The 26,425-nt window shown below is 40.2% G+C and overlaps 1 protein-coding gene across 1 annotated transcript; it reads left to right on the plus strand.

Annotated features, from left to right (window-relative positions):
• The first annotated feature begins 364 nt into the window (after positions 1-364).
• C15H10orf53 (chromosome 15 C10orf53 homolog) lies at positions 365-6,738 on the plus strand. The gene is made up of 3 exons (XM_032804750.2): positions 365-518; positions 4,752-4,871; positions 6,406-6,738. Exons 1-3 carry the CDS (start codon positions 425-427, stop codon positions 6,468-6,470), a joined length of 279 nt encoding a protein of 92 aa, XP_032660641.1. The 5' UTR covers positions 365-424; the 3' UTR covers positions 6,471-6,738.
• The last annotated feature ends 19,687 nt before the right edge of the window (positions 6,739-26,425 follow it).

Consider the following 26,425-nt stretch of genomic DNA (forward strand, 5'->3'; position numbering starts at 1 on the left):
AAGTTGACACCTGTGTGGGGGGGGGGGGGCGGGGGGTGTTCCACAAACACTGCCAGGCTCTGTGCTGGTTTCAGATTGCACTTGAGTGACCCACAGGCTGTTTGTTGTGCGATGCACAGAGCCTGCCAGGCTGTGTGTCTGCGTGGGACCCGCGCGCAGACCGTGCCAGCCACGCTGTCACCTGCAGACCGAGCCCGACGCCCAGCCAGCCCTTGCTCTACGCCAGAAACTGGGCTGCAGCCAGCGCCGGGCCTCGGTGAGGCAGGTTACCTGCCCCACAGTTCTCCACACGCCGCCGCCACTGGGGACTGGAGCGCGGGTGCCCCACCCAGCAAGGCGGCCCCACTCACGTGACCCGCAGTTCCTTGCCTTAGCAACCGCCCGGCGCGACGGCTGTCGCTAGGGTCGGGGCTCCGCGCCCGCCATGCCCGTGCGCGCGCTGGTGACGCTCCGGTTCGGCCCCTACCGGAGCTGCGGGGTGTTGGAGCACAGGCTCTTCCGCCTGCAGGGCCTGCAAGGTGCGTGGGCGGCGCCCCGCGGGCGGCCAGGGGCTCAAGTCCGGCCCAGGCACTTGGCGGGACTGACGGGGGTGGTCAGCGCTTGCTCCTGCGCCTGCTGCAGCAGCTTTCACACGGAGCCTACTTTAGGTGTATGTCTCGATTACAAAGGGGCGAGAGATCGCCGCCGCCAGCGGAGCAGTACCAGCCCCGGACGCCCATTTAAACCTCTGCAGGGCCTGCCCGTCACGTCAGCCACTTCTCCACACACCCCTGAAGTGCTCGATCCCGATCCTTGCAGCTGCTCCCCCTTATCTGTCCCGTGTACAGGCCCCCGCCGCACTGCTCCAAGTTTTTGGTTATATTTAACGTACGTGTTCTCCATAACACTAGATACACAGTGTTCACATAGAAATGTGACTTTTAAGTTGATCATCCTTCAGTAACTATTCCTCAAGTTTTAAATACAGACCTTCCACATCTCATCCCCACGAAACTTGAAAGCAGCGATGGCCGTTATAGTTATTTGGTCACTCACTTGAATACAAGTATCAGAGGGGTAGCTAGGTTAGTCTGGATCTGTAAAAGCAGCATGGAGTCCTGTGGCGACTAATAGTCTATAAGATGCCATAAGGTGCCACAGGACTCGTTGCTGCTTTCTCTTGAATACAAACACCTGTAAATTACAAGTATACATCTATAAATCAGATTTAGAGTGATTATTCCTTTCATCTCTATTAATAAAATACAGCAGCAGCATTTACATTTTCAGTTCACGGCTTGTAAATGCTGAGGATAGTCTGTTTCTATATATGCCAGGAAAAAAAATTTCTTTCTGCTTTATTCCTGCAGTTCTTTACACAGTGCAAATGGTTAGGAACTACCACTCCAATCATCAGATTTTGTTTTTTGGGGAAGTTTGAATAAATTGACTTATAAATTTCATAACATCTATGTAATTAATGACAACTGGTTGTCAAAAATAACTAATTATTCTCTCCTTTGTTTTATACAGTGATTTATCAGTTGATCTACCAAATACATGTATTTGGCATTTAAACTGGCCCTCAAAAATATAACACCTTAATTCAACTAATGCACGTATTAGACCCAGTTCAACTCTTATGTAACTGTTGAAATCAATGCAAGTAGGCATGCAATTTCCATTAATGGAAGTTATATAGTGGTTCTCATCCTTTCCAGACTACTGTACCCCTTTTGGGGTACCCAAGACAAATCAGATGCCTAAGTTTCACCTCAGTTAAAAACTACTTGCTCACAAAATCAGAAATAAAAATACAAAAGTGTCACAGCACCCTATTACTGAAAAATGGATTACTTTCTCATTTTGGCTGCATGAAATTTTAGTTTGTACTGACGTCGCTAGTGCCTTTTATGCAGCCTGTTTTAAAACTAGGTAACTATCTAGATGAATTGATATAGCCCCGGAAGACCTCTGTGTACCCCTGGTTGAGAACCACTGTGTTGGAGAACAGAGTAGATCTTTAAGTCTGACTTAGTAAGAATAAGTACTTAAAATCCTTTTTAGCTCATAAAGTAAGCTGATATTGATAAGTTATGTTTATTTCCTTGTTTTTTATTCTTATAGTTTTCCAGTTACACAAAAATCCATTAAAAGCATAAGCTTTGCTAAGCGTGAAATAAACTTAAATTCTATGTATTTTCATAGTTTACATAGATTCATGATGAGATAGCTGTAAAATAAAGTACTTGGAAACCAGCAAAGAAATCTTATGTAGTCTTCCTTTTAACAGATCATTGACAACTCACAACAACTAACAGAAAGTAGACAGAAGGATACCTTGAGGCTAAGGGTGAAATTCAGTCTCCACTGAAAACAATAGCAAAACTCCCATTGATTTTAGTGGAGCCAGGATTTCACCCTCAATACGTATTATATTGGGTCGCTTTATATCAGGAAAGAGGTGTACATGTTTCCCATGTGTGTTTGAGTCACAACTGCTTGCTTATCTGCAAAACTGTTAGCAGAGGAGAGCCAGTCCAGGTTTGGAAGACTGAGGAGGAATCTGTTCTGCCTCACTCAAATAGAATTGTCAGCCAAGTTCTGACTACAGAACCTTAATGACTGAGGAAGACGTAAGAGGCAGTGTACCTATTGGGTTTCTGGGAAGTGGGCAGGGAGAAGCCCGCCCACTGCTAAAGGATTCCCCCCCCCAGCCCCAGCCTAAGGGGAGGATCTACAGGACCTCAGAACCCAACTGATTTCGGGGGACAACTAATAAAAGAACAGGGACAGGAATGCGGTCAAAGGGTCATAAGAAGGGAGCTGAGACATCTGAATTGGGAACTGAGCTGGAGGTGCTTAGTATATTGTGCTTGAGGTGTAAAACAGTATAAAAGGTAGCAAAAGAAGCTTTTAACCTTTTAGTGCAGTGCTGAGAAAAGTAGAGTACAGCTGTCTATGGCTAGAAGAGTTTTTATGGTGATATGCATAGCTGTGGGAAAATATATTCATTTCAGCATCCCAAACAAGAATTGTAATTAAAAAGATTTCTATTAATATAGCTGCAAAATTCTTTTCTGACAAACACGAATATTGAGTATTGTTATTTCTATTTACAGTCACTTGTACACGAAAAAAACCTCTGCCTGCCACACCTGGAAATGCACCTAAAATGAGTTGTCATATAATAAATTGTATATCTATTTGTTCTAATGCAATATCTTTATTAAAACAAAAGAAATAATGAACATTAAGGGTCTGATTCAGCAAACTCTTACTTGTGTATGTTGTGTTTACTAATGTAAAGACATCCACTGAAATCAGTGGAACGTGTAAGAAACACCCATGGGTAAGGATTTTGCAGAATCAGAACCTAAACTAATGAAATTGTTTGAGTATGTCCCTCACTGAGCTCTATGCCTTTCAGAAATTAATTCAGAGGACATTAGATAAATGGTGGAGTGGACAGTACAGAAGTGGAATACCAGCTTCTGCAAGTAGTTTATATTTTGTAAATATGAACTTTACAGAGCTAATCATCACAGATGACCATTAAAACTCTCCAGAAAGCATTCAAAAGTATCTAGTGAAGCCTCTCCCAAAAACTGTCAGACTGCTGGAAACTCAAGGAGCATTACCTTATTAAGTGGCCTCCTTGCTGAGCCACTTTCTGTAGTTTCGCAAGAAGTTACATTAAAATTCTATAATCATATTTTTCACAGTTGACTCTAGTTATGCTAAACTGATTAAACAATGAAGTGGACACATGCCAATACTTAAAAGTCGTAACAACTGTAATAGTAATTAGATGCAAAAAATTGATACTTCAGTCTACTTTTCTAAAAGAAACATTGACTAGAACACTGAGCTGAAAAGGACTGTTTTGCATTAGGCTTAATCTTAATATTAGCTCAAACTCTTTTAGTTTTCTACTGATAAGTAATTAATGGTACACTGCTACAGGATTTTGCTTAGACTTCTAAAAACACACACCTACATGCACACACAGCGTAAGATGCCATTTACAAAGCATATGAAGTCCAAACCAGAACAATACATTAATTATGAATTGCTAGACTGTATTAATAACCAGTCCTCCTATTTCCTCAGTTTTGCTGAATTTAAGCCAGCACAGTACAATGTGCTGCAACAAGCTAGTTCCCTCCTAGTTTGTGAAAGCAGGTGGCCAACATGTATCAGTCTGTTCAGAATGGATCTCAAATCGAGTTTTGGAAAAACATACAGAGGACATGTTTGGTCAGATTCTCCAAATACTTTAGAAAATCTCCAAAATATTAAATTATATTCAGAAATAATTCTCTAAGCACTCTTTCAGAAACAAGATGAATTATGTGTGCCAGTCAACAGTACAGTTAAAGGTTGATTGGCCTGCTACTCCAGTTGCACAATAACACTGTCTTAACGTTTTATTGGAGATTTCTTTTGAAATTATCTGCAAATTAATTGTGTTCCTCATGGCTGTTATGCCAATTAATAGCATATTTAAGTGCAGAGTGAGCTTCTTGCCTCTCTTTTAATGCAAGACTATAATTGAGAAAGAGTGGAATTTTTCAGTCAAAGCAGGCCCATTACTGTAATAATAGTGAAGCTACAAATTAGAATTGGTAGAATTTTGCGGGTAATCTTGCACAGTGCTTCCCTGCACTGTGCCTTATTATCAGATCCTTGCTCTCATGAATACCAGAATTTAGAGATACTAAATGTTCATGGAAAACCAGGCAAATTCTCTTTTTCTGCTCTTTTTGTAGCTGTGTTGCAAGCAGAGGGTCACCAACTTGTTCTGGAAAAGATACCAGATTGGAATAATGTAGAACTCATAGTGAATGGAGAGACTGTTTTCGAGTGCAACATTAATGATCTGGACTTTGGTAAGTATAGGAGTTTCTTCATTGTATCTCCTTCTTTAAATGCTAGTTAGTTTTGAAATAATAGCACTTTCTAAGGCATAGTCAAATTTGACAATTTTAACATTAATACTTAGAAATTCTAAAGTGCCTTATACATGAGGCATCTTAAAGTGCACATTAAGAAAAAGGATGGCTCAGTGTCTAGGGTAGTAGCTTGGAGGTGGATGACCCAGATGAATATCTCTGCTCCATCACAGGCTAGCTGTTTGACCTTGGGTAAGTCACTTAGCTCTCTGTATGTTAGTTCCCCATCTATGAAATTAGGAAATAGTACTTTCCTGTCTCACAAGGGTACTGTGAAGAAGAACCTCATTAAAGACCTGAAGAAGAGCTCTGTGTTAGCTCGAGGCTTGTTTCTCTCATCAACAGAAGCTGGTCCAATAAAAGATATTACTTCTCCCACCTTGTCTCTCTGCATTAAAGATTGTGAGGCTCTCAGAGTCAACAGTAATAGCGCCATATAAGTATAATATGTAGTTAATTTATCCTCACAGTTATGTGAGGTAGGTAAGATTATATATAACAGGGTCATTTCAGAGTAAAGCTGCATTTGGTGTGGGGCACAGCAGGTTAGGACAAAAGATGAAGCATGTCTCAACTGAAACTGCAGGTGGAATTTAGTATACCTGCATCTAATAATCTATACTGAAATTTGGCCAGAACACTAATTAATATTAGAGCTGGTTGAGAGTTTTCAGCACATGATTTTCTAACAGAAACTGCCCTTTTTGCAAAATTGAAGTTTTCCCTAGGAAATTTCCCCCATCCAGTTTTGTCAAAATGACACCTCCCTGGTTGCTGACCTGGAAGGCTCTTGCCAATTTCACTTTTTGCCTGCAGGGAGAAAGTGAAATTGGCAAGAGCCTTCCTGGCAGTCTGACTTTTCACCTCAATTTGGGACTTTTTTTTTCCCCAAAAGCATGTGGTTTTTTTTTGCCATAATTTGCCAGCTCAAATTAACCTCTACCAGTTCAAAAATGTCATAGAATCACTATTGATTACAGGTGTCAAGGATTTCAGTTTTGTTGTCTGAAAGATGTCACTGCAGACTACACTTAATTCCATGCTGGTGCACTGATTAAATACTGGCTTATGGAGAGGAGTGCTATCCATCTACTGAATCACCAGCAGTGTACATCCATTCTCTGCAATATATCTGTATTCTCTGAAGTTCTCCACTCCAATTACTGAATCCAGTGTCATCAAATTACTCAGCTCACCAAGATCAGTCCTAATTGTTACTTGTGTAGGATCCTGGGAAAACCCAGATACTACCATAATTCCATGACATCAGGATTTACAGTGGTCTGAAGATTTAACCACTTTTTTGGGAATTCTGTCAGATAGCACACAAGAGGCAGGGTTGAGTTGGGCTCCAGTACTTGAATGAGAGAACTTAAAGGAATATATGAATGCTATGACAAGGAGGAGGACTATGAGATGAAAATCTATTTACTCTGCATATCCTTTGTTAAGTGTTATCTTTCTCCTTTAGGAGGTGATGGCAAATTGGATCCACTATGTGAAGAAGCCAGAATAGCAGTGCTAAATGCCTACTGATTAGCAGGCACATGTTCTATCACACTGGTTTACTGTCGGCCAAGAGATTATATTACAATGGCATCAGAAATGCCAGGATAAAGGTCGTTCTGTACATTTTCACATCTCTTAGTATTTCTCTGCATAATATAATAAAATATGGTCATGTCAAATAAACAAGAATGTATTACCTTCTTACAGAATCAACTATCTATTCATTTAATCTTAAAAATATTACAGATTCTCATGTAGTTTCTATATGGTTTTAATAAATTCTTTTAAATTACAACATTGGTATTCTAGAGTTTAGGATTAAGCCACCTCTTCTTTCGACACATTACATCGTCACTCTGTGTAACTATTTCTGCCATGAAGAAAATCTAGGGAGAAGCTTTTCAAGTTAAGACCATCAGTTCAGAGTTATGGTTCATTTTAAAAGAAACAAAAACATTTGACAGTATGGGAATGCGGTTAAGACACCTAAATGATATCTTTGAGCCATAATGCTCTAAGGGAAATCAGAGTCCCTACTAAATGATTAGTTTTATCAGTGACCACAAAACTAGGATCCCATACTCACTCATACAGAAGTTGTGCTGATTCTGGCCTCCTTTGTGAAGTAGTACTTCCTTTGGTGTGTTTTAAATCTGATGCCCATTAATTTCTTTGGGTGATCCCTGGATCTTGTGTTATGAGAAGGAGTAAATAATACTTCCTTATTCACTTTCTCCATACCATTTTATAGACCTCTATCATATCCCCCTCCCTTAGTTGTATTTTTTCCAAGCTGAACAGTCCCAGTCTTTTTTACTCTCTCCTCATATGGAAGCTATTCCATACTCAATCATTTTTGTTGTCCTTTTCTGTAATTAGACAAAAGCTAGAGTATTTAGCAAACATCCTAAGGGAAGGAAGATGGGAAAATATTATCATCATGAGGTCAGGGTTAATGTCGTTTGGGTAACCTTAACTGCTTATTAGCATACTTTTAAAATGTTTGTGTTTCTTAAAACTTTAATTCTTTGCTGGCTCTCTAATGCTCTAACTCCAGGGTTTTTTTTTTATCCTTAAGTTATTGATACATACTGTCAACCTTAAGGGAGACAAGGTAAGTGAAGTAATATCTTTTATTGGACCAACTTATGTCCAAAGATGAAGTGGCCTTAAAATGTGTTGACTACTTATGCTCAAAAATCTATTCCATCTTGTATTTAGCTTGACACTCTGAGTACCTTTCCCAGATGTGAAGAAGAGCTCTGTGTAGTTTGAAAATTAGTCTATTTCATCATCAGAGTTTGGTCCAATAAAAGACATTACTTCACCAACCTTGTCTCTCTAATATGTTGGGACCAACATGGCCACAACAATACTGCAAACAACTGTCAACCTTAAGTCCATCTTAACAATTTTGTCCAGGTTAATGCAGTAGTTTGAAAATGATCATTTTGATGGTGTTTTTAATAGCTTATTCAGTTCAGGTCCTGGATACATTTTTCAAAAATGATAAACTGGAAACTGATCACTTCCTTCCTGTGAAACAAGACGACTCCTTGAGTCAATCTTTGCACCCTAGTGACTCTATTTGAACAAAGGAGCACAGTGGTAGTTGCCCTAAAGTAGTTTTAGGTGATACAACCACAATTTCTAACAACATGTCTACAGGAAGACAAAAGCTCACCATTATAGAGCAAGAGAATCAAACGCTACCCCATAGAACATCGCCTATCAACCATAACCTGCAGGGAGATACTTTCAATTACGAATGACCAAACTGCATTTACTGTAGCATGGATCTGAAGTAAAGTAATGAAACATTGTCAAAATAATACCAGCAGTATGCCCTGCTATGGTCCCTTACTAATAAGACAAGAATGCCAGAGGCATTTAAGAACCCATCTTCAATAAGTGAGAAGAACTAAGCATACCAGTAGCTAAAATTGTGTGAAGCAGGAACTTTATTGTCCCTTCAGAAGACAAACAAAACAAATGGGATGCTTCCTGACTTACTCTGAGTAAAAGAGAGATTAGAAATAGGCTTCTCTATATAATTTTATCTGAGTATTAAAATTAACATTTACACCAATGACAAAGGTGTGTTCTGCACTTAGAAATGGTCACTATTGAATACAAAAGACAAGGACAGAGATTCTCACCCACTCTGGTCTGTATATGCCGGGTAAAGGGATAAGAGCTGCATAAAGGGCTCTAAAAACCCCAGATAATTCCCCCAGCACAGGAGGAGGGAACCGAGGAAGACAGCTACAGGTTGCCTTTAGAGGACTGTTTTCAAACCCCAGCATAGGGATGTGTCAGCGTGAAGCAGCAGCATATAGCACTGCAGGGATTCTAGGCAGCACAGCTGCTCATAGCTAGCCCTCAAGAGCTGTATTAAGTTATGCCAGAGACCATTCCAGCCCCTGGAACAACCCAGAATCAGGAGAGCTCAGTAGTGGCTTAAAACTACTTGAACCCTCCCTCTGGGCAGCAAGTTCTGTGTGGCATCTTTTTGATTGATTAATTTTGGCTTAAATAATTAATTTAGATCAATCTTAATTTTGGGAACATTTTATATCCAGGAATGGAAAACTAGGGGCCCATTAAATTCTCTGTATATGGAACGCCCACTGAAGTCAATGGAAGAGATATGCAGAGAACTTGAAGGAGTGAGCCCTATTTCTAAACAAATTTAAAAGTTTTTATATACCAGGGGTGCGCAAATTATGGTCCATCAGGGCTTTGGTTCCAGCCTGCAGGATTGCCATTCCTGTGGTGCCGCAGGCCCTATGTCACTCCCGGAAGCAGCCGGGACCACGTCCCTGCAGCCCCTTGGAGGAGAAGTGGGGGCAGAGGGCTCCACATGCTGTCCTCACCTGCAGGCACCGCCCCCAGCAGCTGCCATTGGCCAGGAATGGGGAACTGCAGCCAGTTGGAGCTTCTGGAGAGGTACCCACAGGCAAGGGCAGTACGTGGTGCCCTCTGGCCTCCATCCCCAGGGGCTGCAGGGACGTGGTACCGGCTACTTCCAGGAGCGGCGCAGGGCCAGGGCAGGCAGGCAGGCGGCCAGTGCATGCCATTGCCGCACCAGAGCCATTTCAGATAGGCAGCACCAGGCCGGAGCCTATACTTTGAATCCCTCCAGCCCCCAGCCCCCTGCCCTGAGCTGCACCGCTGCACCCCTGCCCTGAGCCCCCTGCTGCATCTTGCACCCCTGCCACACCCTGCACTCTTCCTGCACCCCAACCTCCTTCCCTGAGCCCCTTCCCGCATTCCATACCCCTCCCGCACCCCAATCCTTCCCGAGCCCCCTCATACCCTTTGCCCCCCTCCTCCACCCCAACCCCTTGCCCTAAGCTCCTTCCTGCACACTGCACCCCCTCTCACACCCCACACTCTCTCCCGCACCACAACCCCCTGCCCTACCCCTACATTCATGGCGCTGCATGCAATTTCCCCACGCAGGTGTGGCTCTTAGGCCAAAAAGTTTGCCCACCCCTGGTTTATACAATACAGAAGGATATGTCCTCTTTTTAATTTCTTACAAAGAATCACTCATATTTGAATAAATGTATTAAATAATTCAAAATATTGTACTAAATTCAAGGTTGAAATAGAGTGCCTCTGATCTATACTGTCATCCTTCAGGAACATGCAGATGTGAATGATTTCAGGAGATACTCACTGTTAAGAATCCATAGGAACCCCAAAGTTGTTTATTAAACAGTTGGTCAGGAGCTACATTTTTTAGATAAAAATCATAGTGGGTGGCCTCACCAATAAGCTACTGAGGGTCTCATTCTGCATTCTTTGCACACCCAAATCTCCCATTGATGCCATGTGGCCAAATTCATCTCTGCTATTAGCAGCCACTGCTCTCATTGACATTAGTGGAAGCTGAGCCTGCTTTTGCCAGGATAGAGTTTTGGGTCTGGAAGGAATGTGGCATAAGAGTCAATTTTGAATTCAGATAGAGGTAAATCTTCCTTTGGGTTAGAGCAATGGTTCTCAACCTTGGTTCTCAACCACAGAGCTGTGGCCCATGTGACATCTTCAGGGCCATACAGGTAGTATTGGAGGTGGCCCATAGAACACATTCCGGGCCGTATATGTGGCCCACAATGGTAAATAGGTTGAGAACCACTGGATTAGAATATCATCACTGCTCTGCAGTACCTCAAACCAAGAAAAGATTCACTACTATCAGAACAAGTAAGACAAAAACTAAATCCATCAAACTCTTAGGCAGCCTTGTTAGAACTTATTAGTCAGATCTTAGGCCCGATTTGCTTAATTCTGCCTGAGCACGTGTGATCTCTCCTCTACTGTTTAATTGTTACAAAAGGAAAAAATAATGTTTAAAATACAAATTTAAGTACTAATTTGAGGATTTCAACCGCTCCGTCCAAAAGTTAGTGGCAATTAGTTGCCATGGTATCTTTAGATGGCTGGATATCCTATTGCACTGGATTTTAGCAAAGAGATTTAAATGGTTTAAAAAAGCTTTAAAGTGACTACTGTAATTCCAAATCTTTATGTTTAGCATGTACTATGGTTAGAGCCATATGGGAATGACAGAACAAGGAAATCTTATTTGTAGATTCTCTCTACAGTGACTTCCATACCATCCATTGTGAAAGTCAAATCATGAGGAACACAGAAACACTAAATTGTACCAGTAGGAGCCCAAACTAAATTGCTATGCAGCCTTTATGTCTTGACTAATTGTCTCATTAAGACACATTTCTGATCACTGAAATGGATTTCAAGTATTCTTAATCACTGAAGAAATTGTGCCATTGAAGTGCCGTCCTCCCTTCTATCCTCAATACTATTTACAATGGGAAACACACAAAGATCCTTGTTGATTGCAGCCCCTGTGTTACACAGTTGGCAGTCAAGTGGTACTAATGGCAGAATAACACAATATAACTAAAATAGTTTGTCTATTAGAGTAATAATCTTGTATAAGATGATTATGCTGTATTGCATGATTTTCTTTATACTTTACGCATGCTTCCAAAAATCTGACTATTTTCCAGTAAGTTTTTAACAAGTGGACAGGAGGGAACAACCAAACTGTCAGTTTTCACATATTTGTAGTTCTGAAAGAACTTAAAGACATTTCATAAGTTCTTAACATTTGGTAAATAAAGGATCAAAACAACTGCAGCAAGCATAGATCACAATAGGGCTATGGTTATGTGGTACCCATGCCATTCCTTTTGCAGAATGAACACTAGGAGAGCAAATAATCTGAGTCTTTTCTGTCTCTGATGGGTGCCTGATGTTTTTATCTATAAAGCATTACACAGCATGTGCACCTGAGCTCCTACTTAAAAAAGTGTAATCTAGCATCACATAGTAGGCTGGGGACATACCATTTACACTGTTAGGTTAAAGTCCTGGCCATTATTTCCAGTGGTTGTATGAACCATGCCTTGATGCAACATTTTCTTTGCAAGATCTAAGAACTGCCATGAGCAGTTTTAGTGCACATACGACAGGATGAAAAAGGGAGCAACGCTGTGCAGGAAGAGTAACCAAATGGATAACGCACTGGTCTGGTATGCAAGAGACATGGATTCTATTCCTGACTCTGCAACTAACTTGCTGTGAGACTTTGGGCAGGTCCTGTCACCTCCCTGTGCCTCAGTTCACAGTCTGTAAAACAGGGATAATGTCACAGCCGTCCTTTGTAAAGTGCTTTGAGGTCTACTGATGGAAAGTGTTATCTAAGAGCTAAGTATCATTATTGTTATTTCACTTCATTTTTTCAGGCTGTGAATTCTCAGAACTATCACAGCCTTGGCAAGAATAACCACTGGTAAAAGAGTGTAATTTAATGGAATTCAGTGACATGGAGAGAACTAGCAAAAGGCATGTGCACCATTTCATTGAGATTTAAGTGACACTTAGGCCTTGTGAAAAGCAGTAAATATCTCCCCATATGGATAAGCAGAATATATCTTGTTTGCTCACAAGCCTCTTCTGCTTATTTTATACATTAAAGTTACAGTATCCCCCATAATAATTACTCATTTCCCAGAGGTGCCACAGTCAATGATTTACTTGGAAGAATTAAAAAAAGGGCTGATGCCAGCACAGATCTGGGAATAGTGTTTAATCAGTAAGAGGTCCATCAATGGGTATTAGCCAGGATGGGCAGGGATGCTTAAACATGCTGCCTCTGTTTGCCAGAAGCTGGGAGTGAAAGAAAGGATGGATCACTTGATGATTGCCTGTTCTGTTCATTCCCTCTGAAGCATTGACCACTGTTGGAAGACAAGATACTGGGATAGATGGACCATTGGTCTGATACACCATAGCCGTTCTCATGTTCTTATAGGGACACTGTCAGGATGTTTTATTTTTAAATGGTCTTATCTCTTACTAACAGCACCTAACGTTATTAAAATCCAAAATAGTAAGAAGTCTCATTTACTTTTCACCATGTATGTTGATTGAATATTTATTTTTTGTGCTGCACTTATCCAGGCAGTGAAACTAGAAAAAGCTGAATGTCAGTTTTATTCTTTCGTTTCTCATGCACTAAACCTCTTTCTTTCCCCCTGACCCATCTGAAATGGAGATAATCCTCACCTACATCATAGGGCTGTTATGAGGCTTAATTCTTTAATGTTTGTGAAGTGTTTTGAGATTCTCTGCTCAAAAGTGCTGTATAAACACATACTACAGTACTGCAATAATCTGGATGCAAATACTACAGGGAAAATGTTTAAATGGAAAGGTACAATTTAGTTTCACAGCTTTTAACCAGTGAACAAATGTAAGATTTTTGTGCTTTAACTAATGTATTTGAAGTATCTCTGTAATTGCTGATAATGGTTTAGGGTTATTCTGAGATGCTATATTTAGAATCTTGAGAGCATTCCCTACCAAATTATATCTTTTTTTTTTTTAAACTGGAAAATAACTTAACACAATATAGAAGTGAGATTTTTCTGCTCTGGCAAGGAATATATGATTCAAGATAGCTAATTACTCCAAATAGGCTCATGCAAGAAATCGTGAGCTGCATTACTAACTTGCCAACTGAATGAACAAATGTTTAACTTTGTTACCTTGTGCCGTGTGTTAAAGATAAGGAAATATCTCTCATTCATACATACATGGATGCGCAGAGGCACTAAACATATACAATGTTATATATACATATGCATGTTACTGGCAAGGAAATGTGAAGTACAGTTTGAAGTATCATGAATTTGTAAGGGTGGTCATGTGCTTACTGATTAATGATAGGGCACAGAACATACCAGAGAAACTCAGTTTGCTCTCTCTTGGGTTTCATAACAAAGACAGATACCATAAAATTACTACAGTTCTCTGCATCAATATATTTATTGAGCTCATGAACTTTGTAGTAGTGGGTTCACTAAAACAAATAGTATTGTATTAGTATGTCTAATAAGGGAATTGAATGATCTTTGAAACAAGACCTAAAAATAAACCAACCCCAGTCTGGAATTTCCATCTCTTTTCTTCTCATACAAATGAAGATCACAATAGTGGCACCCAAGAGAAGGGGAAATATCCAAAGAATCTGATGACAGTCTCTGCAGGAGCAGCTTTATTTATATGGGACCATATCCTGATATCCATACTTAAGTAGATCTTTCACTGAAGCCAGTGGAAGTTTTGCCTGAGCAAGAGCTTCAGAATTTGGCCCATGAATAACAAAAGAAATCTCTTGCCATTATAAAATCTCAGTATATTGTAGTGTAGAGATTCTAGATTATTGTTAAATAAGAACTGATGGTCAGAAATGAGCAAAGCTATTTTTCAAATAGCAGTATACACATTGTAAGAGAAGTTAGTTACCCAAACACTGCATAAGAATCTGTCTAGCTACTGTTTGGAACCACTGGAACGGTGTTAAACAGCATTAAAATGCCACTTCCTCTATTTGATTAGTCAGTACTATTATCAGAGAAAAAAAGAATCTGACTTAAAAGCATCAGAAGGCAACACACAGCTTCAGCTCTGAATTATCTCAAACCAGAATTAGAATTGTGTCAACAATAATTTGAGATTTTGACAATACAATACATTTCCTCAGAGTAATTTAACAGTATATGTCATGCAAAAATTCCTATGAAAGGCTACTTGATTAGTAAAGCTGCAAAATATTTATTACTCCTTTGGTATCTTAAGGTGGAAAATAAGAAAATAGCCTTACACCATTTTTGTATTTCACATATGTGTATTTGTCAGGTATATTGCACTGAAAAAAAACAGACAAACTCACACAAAGACTGCTTTACAATTGATTGTTAGCATCAGAGAATATCCCAGGAGTCATATGCAACTCAGCCATATTAATAAGATATTTCATGCTTTGAAAAGCTATTCTGCTTCAGTCCAGATGCCAAATTGCTGATCTGATGCCAGCATCTGTGCCATAAAACTCAAGAGCAACTGTCAACTGATCACAGTGCAACACCATAGGCTGAACATTGTAAATATTGTTTAATTAAAAGAGGACTGAATGAAAGTTACATTATTTTAACACCAAGAACCTCCAACACAGGAAGCTTTAATTGCACGAAAATCCAAAAGGGATCAGCCTTGTTTTCTCCTCCCTTTTTTTAAATTATTCAAGCACTGCTGTAAATCCTTAATTTACGTATAGTAATAAATACTGCATCTCAAAAATGCCTATTGGGAACAGTTTGTTAAACATTTCTTTCCATTCATTGGGGGTTATGTACCACCATTTTATCAAGTTGTATTCATTATACTGTTTCAAGAAAACATGTTATTTTATTTCATCCTTCTGAATAATAGTATCAACAGAAGTGAAGCTACTCATCTGAGGAATAAGCATAATATAGACTGGAAATTAATGTTAAAAATAACTGGGTTACTAATCAAGTTTCCGTGTAAAGATCTGGCTGATCTACAATAAAATGATACATATACTTAACTGTGAAGGAAGATAGTGAAATGACTTACTGTAGGTAAAGTATCAGAGAGATAATTGCAAATACAGTGGAAATTACCTTTGCAGTGCCATACAATATAATCTTCCAAATCCTACGGTATAAGAGTTAGCATCTGACTATTGATTCAGAATCCTCAAGTTATAGATGAGTGATCCGTATTTATCTCGACACTATATAATCAACAGAAATAGGCTCCAGACTACCATTCTTTCCCCATGCAAGTACAAATACAACTTGTATGCAAGATGAAGAACTTCTTATGTTGTGTTGAAGGGGAGCTTAATAAGGATTTTGTGGATTTCAGATCTCCACAGTCTCCTCTGTATTGCTGTGAGTTGCTTGTGGAGATGAGCAATGTGGAAGTAAACGGTGAGGGTATTGCACATAGTATCTATGATAAATCCTTGCCTTGCACTACAACACACAACTTACTGCACTGTTGAGGATGAAGGCTTAAAATGCAGAGAGTTACAAAACGAAACAGTTGAGGTTCCTACAGAAATGGTAACGTAGCCGCATTGCATACATATAGTATTGCATTTAATATTGCTACTATTCCTGGTGTTTAGTTAACTGTGTGTCATATACGATAACATACAGGGGACATGGGTGCTAAATCAGGAATATCCCAACTTAATGACAACTTGGAACGTAAAAGCCCTGTGCTTACCTCAAACAAAGTCCAGTTGCTCTGCTGAACCTGAGGAAAAGTACGCCTTTGTTGGGATGTAGTTTGCCTTTTCCACTGGAAGCGTGTGTCTTGTCACTTCCTGTTTACAGAGAGGCATGTCTGGACTGGAACTAGGGGTATTACTCTACCTAAATACACCTACTACTTGGGATAAATGGCCAGTTCCTTAAAAAAAAAAAGCTTGGTCTTTTGGTGTGGGTCTCTGGAAAGAGCAGACCTAGAGAGACTAAATCTTCAGTATGAAGAGAGGTTGAAGATAAAGAACATTTCCTTGCCTCCACAGCAGGATGAAAGGCTTTGCTATCAGCATGTTGCCATTTTTGGTTTCAATAACCAGGAGGAGACATTTAAAAATAAATACATTTTTATAGGTTATAACTCTAGACTCAAACAATCTTGTCCTTCAAATCCCACAAAGGAGGATCCCAGTCCGGGATACAAATTGCTGTAGGAATTTTACTATTTACACTTTCTTTTTTATTTTGACTGTACAACCTTAATGTTTTATGAAGTGAAGCTTTTCCAGTTAATACATATTTCATTCCTGTATATAGTTCACAGGTCCAATTATAATGTAAATTACTGAAGATGGAGCCAGGGATGGTGCATGGCCCTTACTTCCAAATCTATGTATGCAGTAACATTTGGAGTGTGTATATTGCAACTCGTAATATTAAATGGGCTTTAATGACCTTTTAATTAATGTTTTTCTCTCTCTGTTCACTCACACAATAATTCAGTTGAAAGAATAAGAGTACTCAGGAGGAGTGAAATGAAGATTAAATTTAGGAAACTTTCAAATTTACTTAAAACTTTACAGCTACCCAATCAACTTTCATTGCCCACATGTATCACCTTCTTGTGAATTTTGGAAAAGATTGTGCTGGGATGTGCATGCCACCGCAACCCTGATAAGGTTAATGAGGGCCCAAGAGCCAGGGCACCGATTGACGGGGCAGGGCAGAAGTTTCATACAGGAGGTGTGCAAGTTTCCAGGTGCAGCTCTTAACTACAGCACAGCATTAGTATGAAATGTAAGTTCTTCAGAGGAGAGGTGCCCCTGGGGCAGGGAGTCAGTATTTTGTTTACAGATGAAGGGTGATTAAAATAAAGGGCTGGTGATTAAATTAAGGATATAGCCTCTAAAAGAGAAATCCCTCTGTAGGGGGGAGAGAGAGGAGGGGTTGTTTTAGAGAGAACACAGGGGTCTCAGAAAAAAATACAGCAAAACACTGAGCCTAGGACATTCAGAAAAGGAACAGGAGTACTTGTGGCACCTTAGAGACTAACAAATTTATCTGAGCATAAGCTTTCGTGGGCTAAGTGGGTTATAGCCCACGAAAGCTTATGCTCAAATAAATGTTAGTCTCTAAGGTGCCACAAGTACTCCTGTTCTTTTTGCGGATACAGACTAACACGGCTGCTACTCTGAAACCATTCAGAAAAGGGGGGCATTTGGGGGCATAGGTGAAAAGAAGGGGTCAAACCCAGGGAAGGGCTAGCAGTGTACAGAGAAGTTCCCACGCTACCTATGTGGCCCCCTCACCATAGTATCTGAGGCTGCGCCTCACACTGTCTAACCGATTTCTCCTCCCGCCCCTCAATGAGATAGAGCAATGCTGTTATCCCCAGTGTACAGATGGGGCACTGAGGCACACACAGATAAAAGGTCAGATTTTCAAAGGTATTCACCCAGTGAAATTTTCAAATGCACTTAGGTTTGGCGCTTTGTAAACCATACTAGATATCTAGCTACATCTTTGGGTGCCTAAAAGCCTTTGAAATTTTGTCCTTTAAGCACTGGCCTGGGGTCAGACAGGAAGTCCCTGGGGGGACTAGAACCCAAGTCTTTCAGGGCTAGTTCCCTATCCAGCAGACCAGCCTCTCTCTTTGCTGCATGCTGCAAAAAAAGGACTCATAGATGGGAGCAAACCTAAGGCACCCAGTTCTCTGAGACTCCAGAAAATGGTCCCAAGATGGATGTTATGGTTGACAGCATGAAAAGCAGCACAGAGGTAGGAACAATGGAGAATGAGCATCAGATGAGAGGAGATCGCTTAACTCCCAATGGATGGCAGGTAGAACAATGGCTGTGGTGCAATTTTACATTTTAACTGAAAACTATTTTGTTTGGTCATTTTTTGTTCTGAGTTTGAGAAAAGGAAGGAATGAGAAAGTGTCATAAGTATCAGATGTGTTTATGCCTCAAATTCTTAGGGTTTCAGCTGTATTCAGGCCAATTCTAGAACAAAGAAAAGAAACTGAATCCACAAAGTCCATAAAGTTGACGATTATTGTCATGATTTGCCTTATTCACTGGGCACCATTCGTGTGCTAAGCACTGTTCAGAATATGCCAGAAAATCCAGTCCCTGAACCAATGCATATAGTAAGACATGTAACTCTGGATAAGATGTCTCATATTTAACTATGACGTGTATAGTTATTGACCACACGTTATCACATGTTCACTGTGATGTTTATATCTATGAGTGGCAATAGGTGTTTTAGTTGATTAAGGACTGGAAGATTTTACCTTCCAATTTTCTTTCTAAAGGAAGAGCTGCCCAGAGCTCCAGTGCCTGTTTATTTTCCTTTCCTGCCTGCAGTGGCCCTGATATACCTCAGAAGTCTCAGGGTTTTTTTTCCTCAACTTTAAAATATAGAATTTTCTTGGTGTTTGGTTTAAAATATTCTCCTGTGAGAACTGCAACTCAATCACTGTAGTGTTTAAGAGCCTTCTGGGAAGTAAAAGCAGTGTTGCCAACTCTCATGATTTTGTCATGAGTCTCATGATAATTGTTTTCCTTAAAGCCCCAGCTCCTGGAGTCAAGTGGATATGTGATGATTTCAGCCTTTGTTCTTAAAGAAAAATGAAGTTTCTAGTCCTTGTGGCCGCCGGAGAAAGTTTCAAAATTTGACCCCCATGCACCCTAAAGGCTCAAAAGCAGAAGGCAAATAAAACAGATTTGGGGTTATTTTTTACATAATTTCATTATTTTAAAGCCAATCATGATTTTTGGTGAGCCTGATTCATGATTTTTGAACATTTGGAATTGGCAATACTGTGAAAGTGACTCAAGAGTGTCAGTTTCACTCCTGTTTAAGGTCAGTTTCTAGTCTTATTTGTAGTGAGGTGACACCTCTAGAGCCTCAGGCAGGTGCACTATAAACTCATGGGGCCTTGCCCTAGTAGGATGTTTCCAAAGTTAAATGATCTTTTTCAAGCCTGGTGAACTGCAAACAAATGATAGAAAGTCAGCTAGATTTTTCTACAGTTGTTTCAGTTGTTGTATTCAAGAGTTAGTAACAAATATACATTAACATTTTAAACCTAGCCAGTGTTACTTAAGTGACTTGACACAAGATGTGAGAACATGTTAGTATTAAGAGCTGAGTGGGTCTAATATTTATTAAATCCTTTTTTTTTAATATAGGAATTAGGTACAGTGCTCCTATCAGCTAATTTCTAAGTTATCTGCAAAAAACAAACAACAAACAAACAAAAAAAACCCTAGAGTTTTCAGGAACCTAAGTAGTCCTTGGAATCATGGTTAAAGTTGCCCTCCCGCCCACCAAAATCTGAAATAGCACCCTGTTAGGCCAGTTAGGTCACCTGAGAGAGGGAAGGCCAGGGTTAATTAAGATTGACGCCCAGCTGGGGAAGGGCTGGAACAGCACTGCAAAGACAGGAAGCTGAGAGCAGAACTGGGGTGCAAGGAAAAGTCTGTAGTTGCTCCCTGGGAGGCAGGAACAAGGGGAAGTCCAGGGGGAGAGTAAGTCCTGAGAACCTGTCTTAGAATAAGGAGTCTGGCAAAAGAAGCTAGAAGTGGGTGAAGTAGCCACAGGGAGTAGAGTAGGTGCCCATGGTAAACCCAGAACCAGGCAAGAGACAATAGTGAGGCTTGGTAGGAAGGAGCCCAGGGAAACAAGAGAGGACCTGGATTTCTAGTTATGGGGTCCCTGGGCTGGAACCCAGTATGCCAGGTGGGCCTAGATTCCACTGGCAGTCACTGGTAGAGTGGCATAGAACACTAAGCTGTGGTTAAACATTGTCTGGAAACAGTATTTGGACAGTTGTCCTGCTGGACTTTGTAACCCTGGAAGAGGTGGACTAAATGGTGACCTGACCACCAGGCCACGTTACCATAAGACAGACTACTGCAGAGCAAGTAATGAACAGCAAAGGGGTAACTGGAGTGGTAAGATGGTATCTGATGCAGCAAGTGCTACACTCCCAGAGCAAGATGCATGGAGGTAGGCTAGCAGTTAGGGGTAACTCCGTTACAGAGACTAAGCAGTTTTACACCTAACATTTACCAATTAAAACAGAAAAACATACCCTAAAAATTTTGCTCTGCCTCATATTCTAGAGCAGTGGTTCTCAGCCAGGACACTGTGTACCCCCTGGGGGTACACAAGGACTTCCAGGGATACATCAACTCCTCTAGATCAGTGTTTCTCAATCTAGGGGTTGAGGGATGGGTTTGGGGTGGGAGGTTGCAAGTGTAAGGCTGGTGTTAGGGGGAGGCAAGAAAGGCAACTGCCCAGGGCACCACACCACGGGGGGCAACCAAGGTAAGTTACAGGACTCAGTCTCCGTAAGCAGAAGACGTGTGAAGCAAGTACATGACGGCATATACCCATTTGGAGTTCAGCTTTCAGACTCACTCAACCATCTGCAATGACAGAAGATTGCTGTCCACTACTCATGGAGTTAACCTACCCTTCAGGTGTCACAGATGTTGGAATTTGGATGATTATTCTCCCTGTTGTGCAGCACCACTGTCAGGTGATGTTCTGTGGACACAAGTAAATTTAAAATCTTCCCTATAAGTTATCCTATAGCCCAGGGGGAGGGTGCACTGGTCCAGGACCCAAAGGTTTTTAGTTCACCTCTTTCATACTGACTGTTTAGTTTTGATGCACTTCACAAGCCAGGCTACTGAGAATGTCCTCATCTCTACTTTAGGAGGGAGGCAAGCTGCATTCTTCCCATTTTATAAATAAGTTAAGAGGCTGCACAAGCTTACTTCTGGCAGAACTCAGGTCTCTATTATGGCACATCCAAGTTTCATCCACAGTACCTCTCAGACAATGTGTGCCAAATGTATGGACTTATAATTGTTCTAACCTCTAGCCCACGCTTCCCCCAGGGCCAGGAACAGAACCTAGGAATACTGTTCTTCAGTCTATCACAGTTTAACAAATAGTTGTATAACAGACTGGCAAAAAATGTGTCACATCCCCAGTAGTGACTGATCCCCACCCCAGCAGATTTAGTGAAAGAGGCTTACACTGTGGAGATGAGAGTCTAAACACTACTGGTGACCTGCTGGGGTGCGAGCATATGTTTGCATGTGATGGGATTTCGGGTTTTCTCCCTTTCAAACAACTGATTTACTTAATTCACAAAGTAAAGAAAACAAAAGTTAAAACTCTTTAATCTGGCAGGTGTTGCAAAAATCAGTCATTTGATAATAGATTTCGATTGCTTCTGTCACAGATGGGCAGGTTCAAAGGTTGAGAGGTAAGACAGCAATTCCTATAGGTTCTGCTAGTTATTCCTACATTCACGGGAGTTTAGAAAGTGCTCTTTTTCTGTAGAGAAAGAGAATGCTACTCTGCTAGGAGCAAAGTTGGTGGAACACACATTTCTCCTACTCCTGAACATGAGTAAAGGGAATCAACATATTTATAGGCCACCTAATAGGAGGCGGAATTAACAGGATCCCTGCAGTAGAAATTCTGTTTGTGTTTTATTTGAGAAGGTATCTTCAATGATTATTAAAACTGGTCGTGTCTCCCCAACCTGCCACCAAAGAGACTAGATCTTAATTTACCTTTAATGACTACATCACTTTTTAAATAGCTCAGAAAGCAATTGACTGATGCACTTTATCAATAATTAAACAGCTTTGAGAAATTCTGCAAAACATTTTCAGTGCAAAGCAACAAACCCAAACACATTTTCCTTTCCTGTATAAATCTCCCCCCTTCCCCTGTTTTTTCATCCTCTCTTTTAGGTAATAAACCACATTTTAAAATAATGGAACAACAAGATTTAAAGCTTCATCTGAACTAAGTGTCAGGAAGTGTTTAAAATCAAAAAGGTTAAAATAAGGAACGGGAAACTAATGGAAAGTGTCAGTACGTGGAAAAAAACCTGCTTTTCGCTCATTGCAGACAAATATGTTCGTTTTGTATTTCAGTCTGCAAGGGATTTCCGATCTTATTTTCTTCTGAAGACTAAGGAAAGTTAATCGAGTCTGTGACCTTGATCTTTAATGTTACCCTGTCTTTTAGCCAGAGAATCAGCCTTATATAATCCATGGGCTCCATCAAATCAAGATTCCTGTTGCAATGCAACACCCTACATGCTGAAATATAAAATGACTGAGGGTGGATAAAATAACACTTAAGACCTTTGATTAAAGTGGGTAGAGATCTCTAGGGTTTTAGGCATTGAGATTTAAGGCACTGTAAGACACATGTAATTTCTCTCCTGAATTGGCCTTTGCTACCACTAAACCTACAGAAGTGGCAGAACAGGAAACAACGTACACAAGGCACCAGCCTCAGCTGCAGCGACTTCACTAGTTTACATGATGCATCTGAAGAAGTGGGGTTTTTTACCCAGGAAAGTTTATGCCCAAATAAATCTGTTAGTCTTTAAGGTGCCACTGGACTCCTCGTTGTTTTTGTGGATACAGGCTAACATGGCTACCCTCTGATACTAGTCTACATGTTTTTCTGGTTTTGGAATGAAATTGGTGTTTGTGAAAAGTGCTGGATCAAGAATCCAAGACCTGAAACCTTTTGCCTACAGAAAATAGGCAGCCCAGAAAGGAACAGTGCAATCTTCCCTTGCCTGGCCTGCTGCCATGCCTCATATCCCCTAAGAACCACTTCAAGGGCCAGGTCATTCTTAGCCTCCTCCAACAAAGGTGCCACTGAGCATAGTGGAGTTTTAATAGGTTTTATGGAAGTGCAAAATTCTTTCATCTAACAATCTCAAAACACTCTACAAAGGAACCTCAGCACACTCACACAAGGTAGGTAGCACTATTTTACAGATGGGAAAAACAAACAAACACAGAGATGTTTTTTGCATGCCACACAGCAAGCAGGTGAAAAAGCGATACGTAAAACCTGAGTGATTAAATCAATTAAGCTCCAGGTAGATGCAGTGATTTGAACTACAGGTCAAATGAAATGTTTTGGATATTTGTACCTTTAAAAAATAAAATTGAAGTAAGATTCATAGAAGTCATTTTGAGCTGAAACACTGAAATGTTTCAAAAATGCCAAAACAAAATGTTTTTGACTTTTTTGGGTCCTCCCCAAAATGAAACAATTCAGTGACTTGACAAAAATTCAGTTAACTTCTGCTTCTCCCTCACCCGAGCCAAATGCATCACCCAGCTGTGTGTGTAATGCCAAAGCATGGTGTTGTTCTAGTGAAGATTATCACCTTGTTTGCAATATCACTCAAGTAAATAAAGTTTACAGCACAAGTCTAAAGGAAGCCTTTCCTTCCTCCAGTTATTTCAGAGACAAGGTGGATAAGGTAATATCTTTTAAAGAGCTCTGTGTAAGCTCAAAAGTTTGTCTCTCACCAGCAGAAATTGGTCCAGTAAAAGATATGACCTCACCCACCTTGTCTCTCTAATATCCTGGGACTGCTATAGATACAACATTCTAGCTATTTGAACAGACCTGCTACTATAATGGTTTGTGTGCTCTTTTCAGGATTAATGTGTATATAAAAGATTTAGGATACCTTCATGATTTCATGTGCATATATAGTCTCACACTAGGTTTGCTGTTTGACTACATTCTAGTCAAATGTGCCAGTAACAAGTTGGAAAAATCAGGGACTCGTAGTTTACTGAATGACACTTGGATATCATTAGTTTCAAAGAAAGAAAGGTAAAAGTTTTTGGGGTTTGCCTAGAGTCTCTTCTCTGGGTAGTTCTTGAAAAACCACACACCCTAAAATAAAGTTTTTTAGAGGGGTAGGATTTTTCAATGTTTTGGGAGTTTGTTGTTTTTAAAACAGATCATCAATCAACAGGCTCTGCCGTTTCTTTTCCGGTCATTGATGTTGCCTCACATTGCCTTAGGATGAGTGCAAACAAAGTTTGAAAGGTCCCATCTTTCTAAGAAAGTAATTTTCCTTTGTTATGGCAGATTGGTGATGCAGACAACATAGAAGGCAAAGCAGAAAAGACTCATTCAGCTAACACTTAAAAATACTCAAACTCTTAATTTTCTTTGTTACAGACTGGAAACAAAAAGTCCATACTACAAGGTGTTCACCCTAGCAATATGCTGTGGATACACGCAGTGAGAGATCTCACTGGCAAATATGACACACTGGATAGTTCTTATGCTGTGCTAGTTTGCATTTTTTCCTCTTAATTGAGTGAAGAAACACCTTGATATGTCACTTAATAATGACTCGGATTTCAAATGCACAAGATCTGCAGGATGGAGCCTATAATACTTGACCTCTTTCCAAGCACTATACAAATATTAACCACTTCTGTTTTACATAACAGATATACTAGCCCAAATACTGCACATATTAACAGCCTTCTGTTTCAAAGTTTTCAGGGAGTCATCTAGCTTATTTCATTTGTTTTAAAAAGAGTGGGAAATGCCAACCCTCTGGCTCTCAGTGGAAACAAGTTTGGAATTGATGCACAAGCACGCATTTTTAGGAGGCTTCATTCAAGGTCCACAAATGTTCTTTTATTCAGAAATCATGTTCCAGCACTGCAGCAGGATCATATATTAAACAAATTAAAAGAGAGCTTGAGCATTACTGGCAGGATTTTGGCTATTCATTGTCATGCCTTATTGCAAACTGTGAATCTCAACTGAGAGTTTTGAAAGTTTACTGTCCAGTGAGTGGAGCCAACAGCAAACGCCTAAGCAGTAGAGACTCGCTAGGTAAATAACCTTTTTGTACCAAAATGTTACTCCCAAGAGGCCTCTAACATCTGTTTAAAAGAAGGCTCTGATAGTTTATAAATCTGTTTTGAATTGGTACAGAGTAATGTACTCCTTTAACCACTCTAACTTTTTTATTAGGTAAATATTTTATTTATTTTAACCTCAGTGTCATGCAATCATTTTTAATCAGATTGTTCAAAAGCATCTACTGCTTTAACTTTTTTCTACCCTATCAGATAGCCCAATTCCTTCCCTTTTACTGAAGTGAAATGACCTCCACTGAGGTAGAAAACAGACAGAGAAAAGAGAAAAAATGAGAGATGCCAGCACTTTTATGAATGGGATGCTAATACCAATCCCCAAAGGAGAAACTGTCAAAAAAAACAGCCATAGGAGAATTTATATATTTTTTTACATTTTTGGATGGATTCTTTTTTTAAACCATAATGTCACAATCTGAAACACAATGAAAATGGAAACCTGTCATTCACTACTTTTATTTCTATGTTAATTTTGTTTTCTACTTTTGTGAATACAGAGCCATGCATGCATCTATCACAGAAATGAAGACTGAAATATTTCATGTTGTACTGAAATGGCACACAGAGTACAATAAATAGTCCCACCATTATTTAGCTGCACCCAGTTCTTGCCACTGAAATATGCATTTATAACAGCATTGAAATAACAGTCAGTGGCCACAATCCAATGCAAGACTAATCATGTTCTCAGCTATAGGAATGAACAAGAGACAAATTTGACTGGTCTAAACTTGCAGTAATTTCCCAGCACCTATAAAGATTGTTAAACTTCAAAGACTGAATCAACTATAACATTTCAGAGGTGAGAGAACATGCAGCCCAATTTAAAAGGGACGCTGTTAAGGCTCTTAAATGTACTAAGCTTGCTTTTGGATGCCAGAGATAGGTGAGCACTTCATCACACTGTCCATCTGCTCTGGCAGATGGATCATTCCACTAACCTGCTATCTCGCAAGGAGAGGGGACAGATAGAAGGAGGTGTACACCCATTTGTGATGCTGAAGAAAGCTAGTGTCCTGGCGTGTTCTTGGCTGAAACTCACAGCTGCAAAATTAAGTTTTAACAGGGCTATTGCTCACTTTGAGGAGATGGACTTTGAGATCTGAAGGACAGTTACAGAAAACAGTAGAATAAAGTGTGGGCTATCAATTCTAGTGACATCACAGGCCAAACGGCACCAGCAACACAGGGGAGGACCTTATTGCCCATGGACCAAGCACACCCCAATGCTGCAGTACACAAAGGCTGAGTAAGCATGCTTTGGGCAGGGAATCCAACACGGGTTGAGGGAAAAATTCTTTCAATTTGCTTCCCAGTGGCT

This window comes from Chelonoidis abingdonii, chromosome 15 (assembly GCF_003597395.2).
Source record: "Chelonoidis abingdonii isolate Lonesome George chromosome 15, CheloAbing_2.0, whole genome shotgun sequence".
NCBI classification, from domain to species: Eukaryota; Metazoa; Chordata; order Testudines; family Testudinidae; genus Chelonoidis; species Chelonoidis abingdonii.